Here is a 6,411-nt window from a genome sequence, read left to right on the forward strand (position 1 = left end):
CATCTGTGTAAGAGAATCCAGCAGCCTGACCGGTCTTCAGCCCAAAGAGACCATGGAGATTTGGCCCAGTCTTGTGCTTGCCTCCCTTCTCAACAGTGTGGCACTGGGCACACTTCTGTACAAAAATTTTCTTGCCTTTCTCAACATCACCCATTTTTAAACCTGCTGCAGCTTCCGCGCCAGGTGGTCACCGGTCTTCCCTCGTTACCACAAGGAAAGTTCTAGTGCAGAAGCCTGACATCCCACTCTCTACTGGGTCAAGTTTTAAACTGGGAGATGGGGACAGAAATGGAGAGGATTTCTGGCTTTGGCAGTGAGGGTCCCACAAGCCTAGATGCTCACTTCTTGGGGCCCGCTTCGGGATGGCTGTGGGGTGAGCTCCTCGTGCATATGAGGCAGCCAAGGCAAGGAGAACACGCAGGGTCCAGGGGTGTCATGGGGAAGCCACTGCCGCACTCCACTGGGCAAACAGGGCAGTGTAGGTGATGAAGGATTTTTTTTTTCTGAAATAAGGTCTCACTATATTGCCCAGGCTGGCTTCTAACTCTCAGTGATCCTCCTGCCTCAGCCTCCAGAGTGCTGGAATTACAAGCGTGTGCTAACACGCTCAGCATGGCTCTGCAGCTTGAAAGCTGTTTCAATTTCTCTGTTGGAAAGGCTCCCATCCAAGTACTAATGTCCTTCTTGCCTTTTATAAGTCTCAGTGACATAATCCTCCTCTCCAGCAGGGGGAGTTTGGCTACATGAAATTCCTGGCCTGTGAAGCACCGTATTTGCTCTTTTCCAAGAAAAGTAACTTCAGGGAGAACTAAAACTTTCTGCCATTTTGTTTTTGTACTTCTCAGAAAAAATTTTTTAAAGAAAGGAAATACTTATAAGTTGCTTAACTCTCTTTATAAGTCTTTTCAGCTTCTTCCTATAAACGAAGGTTTTGATGAGTCACAGAAGGCTGGGAGGCCAGGTGCGGTAGCACACACCTGTAACCCCAGTGCTCAGGAGGCTGAGGCAGAAGGATTGCAGAAGATTCAGGGCCTGTCTAGGCCGTAGTGAGGTACTGTCTCAGCACAGACCAACAACAGAAAGCACACAGAGCGGGCTGGTCTTGCTGGGTTTGCCCTCAGTTACCTCTTGCTTCTGTCACCATAGTGAAACAGCTGAGACCCTTCACTTAGCTCAGACCTCTGGAGATCCCACAGAGATGCAGGAGCTCGGCCTAGGGTCCCTGCCTCCCACCCTGGGGGCAGAGCCTGTGACGCCGGTAGGGACACCTCCCACCGCAGCACTTCGTCCCTGGCCCCAAGTCCCCAGAGCTGCTCCAAAGCCAAGACTCAGGACCCTCGAGACTGACTGAGCCGTGAGTGCTGGGAGATGCGTGTCCCACACTTCAGGCTGTGCGAGCGGGGCGTGCCTGGGAGTAGAAACTCAGCAAGGAGAGATCCCCAGTACCTGGCCGAGTCCCGGCAGGGCGGACACTGGACCCCATGGCTCTGTACCCAGCCTGCAGCCCGGGGGGCTCCACATGAGCTGAGGGCTCGGGTGACCCGCCACCCTCTGCAGGGACCCCGTAAATTCTCACACCATGACCCCGTAACCTTGTGTCCCATGTGCTGCAAAGCCAACACCATGGACTGTGGGGCTGCTGCACTCTGGCAGGGTGGCGCTGCTGCCTGAGCTGGGCTGCAGCACTGTGGCCTCCGACTGTCCAGTGGGGATCGCTGAACTTCTACCCACGCCAATCGCCAGCCACCCAGATGCACCTGCCAGCCACTCCTTCTTGACCCAGCAGTGGATTTGTCAGATGTTTCTGTTTGGGGGTAGAAGAAGGTGGGGAGAGACATCCCTGGCTCCCAGGGGCCCTCAGGCTTTGAGCACAGCCTGTTAGGTCTTCATAAGGGGCGAAGCCCTGCAGATGGGCAACCCGGGCCCGGGGAGGGAGCAGGAGTCAGCAAGGGGGCCGACCTTTATGAGCCATCCCAGATTTGCTGTTACAGGATTTTCTGAGGGCAGCTGGCAGGGTGTTGGTACAGTGGGGCTTGGTGGATTCAGAAGGCAGCTACAGCTGAGGAAAGTTCACAGTGCAGTGCGTCAGCAGAGACCAGCGTGACCGCCACTTGCCACCCACTTGTGCCTTCCACAGCCAAGGCTACTAGCGTGTTCCCCATTCAGGTTGTTTAAATGAAATGGCTGGGTAATAACGTTCTGTGAGTCTTGATCATAAAATTTCATGGATGAAGTTTCCATAACCTTTTGAAGAAGGTAAGAAAAGACTGCAGCAGAGGAACGTGTGGTGGCGCATGCCTGTCATCCTGGCCTCGGGAAGACTGAGGCAAGAGGATTGCCATCTGGGCTGTGGAATACTTGTCACCACTTCGTGCTCACCGGCTTTGGGCCACCCTCTATGCTAAGCTCTTTGGGGTTTTTTTGGTTTGGTTTTTTTTTGTTTTTGTTTTTGTTTTCAGAACTGGGGATTGAACTCAGGCCCTTGCGCTTGCCAGGCAAGCACTTATTCTACTGAGCCATCTCCCCCCCCCCCCGTGCTAAGCACTTTGACTGTTTCTTCAGTCTTCACAAGAATCCTGCAGGGTAGTGAGTATCCCTATTTTACAGGTTAAGAAGTATGAGTTGGGCAAGATAAATGTTTTGTCTGCACTTACCTAGCAGGAAGGTGGTAGAGCTTTGAGTCCAGATCTTCTCTCTTCCTCCTCCTCCTCCTCCTCCTCCTCCTCTTCCCCTTCCTTCCTTCCTTCCTTCCTTCCTTCCTTCCTTCCTTCCTTCTTCTTTCTTCTTTTTTTTCTTTTGGTACCAGGAATCAAACTCTGGACCACTTGCCAGATAGGTGCTTTTGTTGCTGAACTATATCCCTGGCCTTTTTTTTTTTTTTTTTTTTTTTTTTTAATCTTTTTGAGGCAGGGTCTACCTATGCCTTGAACTCACTTTGTAGCCCAGATTGGCCTCGAACTCAAAATGATCCTCCTGCCTCAGCCTTCTGAGTGCTGGGATTACAGATGAGTGCCACCATGCCAGGCTGGCCCAGGTCTTTATCATGTTTAAATTTCTCCCTGTATCCATGAAATCTACTCTGAAATGAGGCTTTAAGTATCACAAGTGACTGGGTCCATAGATGTCAGTGGCCTGGTTGTGGGCGCAGTGATCTCCTATCTGAATGGGGCTTTCAGGAGAGGACAGGAAGTGTGCTGTGGTTCGGATCTGTAGTGCTCCTGTGGTGCCCTCGGGGTGACGGAGCCATGGGAGGCAGGCTGGGAGGAGGCAGTCAGGTCACTGAGTTCCAGGGCAGGTTCCCTCTGTGCTTCCTGGCCACCATGGGGCCCGTGGCCTCTGCCGAGTGTTCCTGCCACGATGTCCTGCTGTGCTACAGGCCGAAAAGCAGAAGGCCGAAGCCTGATCTCCAAAACTGGCCCCAAATCAACCTTTTCCTACTTTTACCGTAATTGTTTTTTTGTTGTAGGACAGTTTCAATAATTAACACATTGCATACATTCCTCCCAGTGGTTAATTGCTGTTTTTATCTTAATTTTTCATGTGGTTTTTCACAACACAGGGCACTAACCGACACAGTAACTCTGGCATTGCGCCAGCTCTGACCGGGTTGGCCTTATCACTCCAGGCTGCCCCTGGGAGCCCCGCAGAGAGCCCAGTGCCTTCTTGTCACTGGGGCAAAGGCTTGGTGGAGTGCTTTTCAGCTTTATCAAACTGTGGAGGGAGCACTAAGGTCACAGCTCATCCCAAAGCCTTCTTTTTTCCAGCATTAGTCCAGCAGCCCTGACTTTTGATTAAAGTGAAATACTGTCGCACAGACAGGACTTGGCCCTTGGACAACCTCCTAGTGCAGAAATGGAGAAAGAGACAAGTTTGGTTCATCCATTTTGTGAGCTGAATGTTGAAAAACATTGATTTTATTTCCTAGATGTGGAAAGAACTAAATGGGAATTCCACTGGGTTCAGTTGAAAGAAGAGATTTTGTAGGAACTCTAGTAAGAATTCAGTTGAACTCCAGAAATGAGAAATTTTAAATCAGTGATCACAAAACCAGGCCGGGGAGATGGCTCAGTGGAATAAGCGCTTCCCTGGCAAGCGCAAGGCCCTCAGTTCAATCCCCAGTTCTGCCAAAAAAGACAATAGTGATCACAAAACCTTTTGTAGATGCACTTGGCATGACAGAAGTAAAAATTTAGGCATCAATAGTGCCGACTTCATCGTGACAACAAAAGATTCTGAGTGTGGGTGTGGTTGTCCTTGGAGAAGAATATAGTTACTTTTATTCTGTGGCTGTCATCGCCGCTGTTTTTATATCAAACTTTGACATCTACATTCGCCTAGAGACACTGCAGCAGCTGCACCAGCAGCTGGTCGAGGCCGAGCGCAGGTCCATGACGTACTTGAAGCGGTACAATAAGATCCAGGCCGACTACCACAACCTCATTGGGGTCACGGCTGAGCTGGTGGATTCTCTGGAGGCAACAGTGAGCGGCAAGATGGTAAGAGAGATCCCTGAGCATGCATCTGTGTGCCCCTGAATCTAGGTAACATGAGATCCCGCCAGTGCAGTCGCCAGTCGGGGTGAGCATCAGTATTTTTTTTTTTAATTTTTAATTTTTTATAATTTTTTTCCATTTATTTATTTATTTATTTATTTATTTAGTGAGTGTGTGTGTGTGGCCAGCTCAGCCCACCAGGGAGCGGGGCTGGCTGGCATGTGGTGCTGGGGGATTGAACCGTGGTCCCTCTGCTTTGCCAAGCTTGTTCCAAGTAGGTGCTTTAGACCACTGAGCCATCTCACCAGCCCCAAGCATCAGTATTTTGATCAGTGGTGCAAAGTCATTTTTCTCAAATGTCAGCAGCATGTCAAAGCCGTTCACATAACAAATCTATCTGGGATTAAACCTGGACATCGGGGCTGGGGAGATGGCTCAGTAGAATAAGCGCTTGCCTGGCAATTGCAAGGGCCTGAGTTCGATCCCTAGTTCTGCCCCAAAAAAAAAAAAAAACCTGGATATCTTTGCCAGTCTGGTAAGTGAATCTTAGTATCCTTTTTTTTTTTTTTTTTTTAACATTTATTTATGTGTGTGTGTGTGTGTGTGTGTGTGACCAGCTCAGCCCACCAGGGAGCGGGGCTGGCAGGCATGTGGTGCTGGGGGATTGAACCAGGTCCCTGTGCTTTGCTTTGCCAAGCTTGTTCCAAGTAGGTGCTTTAGACCACTGAGCCATCTCACCAGCCCAAATCTTAGTATCCTAAATGAGTTCATTTCCACTTACCCATGAATCTGAATATATCTTCCTATATCATTGGCCACTTACATATATATATATTTTTTTGTCAACTGTCTGTTCATGTTCTTTTTCACCTGTCTTTAGTATGGTGACCTAATCAGGTTTCCTGTTGGAGAGGTGGTTTCTGGGGGCCCTTCCTATAGTTAGAGGACAGGCGCAGGAGCAAGGGTTGCTCCACAGAGAACCCTGCAGATGAGAACTGGTGACCTCTAGGAGGCCACTGTGGTGGCCTTGGGATGTGGCTTCTGTGGAGGAAGTAGGGGCTTCACCCTGGCTGCAAAGTCGAGGGAGCAGTGGGCAGACGGAAGTGCATGGGAGGGGGTGAAGCTGAGTTTGCAGTGTGAAATGTGTTGGAACGTGCTTTTAGGCTACAGAGAAGGAACAAGGTACAAAGCTAAAAATACAGGATGAGAATGGAATCGGGTCAGGTGATGTGTGGCTTCCTCCCAGGCATGTCCAGATTGTAGCCAACGGTTCTTTTTCCAGCTCCATTTCCTCCCTGCACCACACAGAGGCTCTCAAGGGATGGCAGGCTTCATGTCCCTCATGGGGTCACTGCCTCTCACCGTGCCCATCCGTGTCCCCTCGCAGATCACACCCGAGTACCTGCAGAGCGTCTGTGTCCGCCTCTTCAGCAACCAGATGCGACAGAGCCTGGCAAACAGCGTGGACTTCACCAGGCCCGGGACGGTGAGGCCCTACCCCACCCCTATCTGTCCCCCAAATCCAAAGTGAACCCTGCTGAAGACAAGGAAAGCATAGGAGTGAGTCAGGCAAGAGGCCGCACTAGAGCAGTCTTAGGAGAGCTAGAAATGCCAAGGAAGAGGAGAAAGCTATGTGAGGAGAGAGGTGCTGTGACCCGCAGGGGCAGAGAAATGGAAGGAAACCTTCCTTATTTCGATTTAAAAAACAGCCTTAGCAAGCCAGGTATAGCTGCCTATGCCTGTAATCTCAGCACTCTGGAGGCTGAGGCAGGAGGATTGCTGTGAGCTCAAGGCCAGGCTGGGCTACATAATAAGACCTTGACTCGGGAAAACAGAACTAACAAACAAAACAACTGACATATTGGAATTGCATGGTCTAAAGCAGGGGCTCTTTCTAACTTTTTTGGGGGGATAATTA

General features: G+C 50.3%; 1 protein-coding gene across 1 annotated transcript in view; it reads left to right on the forward strand.

The window, feature by feature from the left end:
* Positions 1-6,411, forward strand: part of Armc9 (armadillo repeat containing 9) — a 106,150-nt gene that overhangs the window by 23,021 nt on the left and 76,718 nt on the right. Inside the window, exons 7-8 of the mRNA XM_023722063.1 lie at positions 4,339-4,496; positions 5,881-5,979. Coding sequence (XP_023577831.1) covers positions 4,339-4,496; positions 5,881-5,979 — 257 coding nt within the window. The remainder of the gene's footprint in view (positions 1-4,338; positions 4,497-5,880; positions 5,980-6,411) is intronic.

The sequence above is a fragment of the Octodon degus genome, unplaced genomic scaffold, assembly GCF_000260255.1.
Source record: "Octodon degus isolate 3935 unplaced genomic scaffold, OctDeg1.0 scaffold00089, whole genome shotgun sequence".
In the NCBI taxonomy this organism is placed as follows: domain Eukaryota; kingdom Metazoa; phylum Chordata; class Mammalia; order Rodentia; family Octodontidae; genus Octodon; species Octodon degus.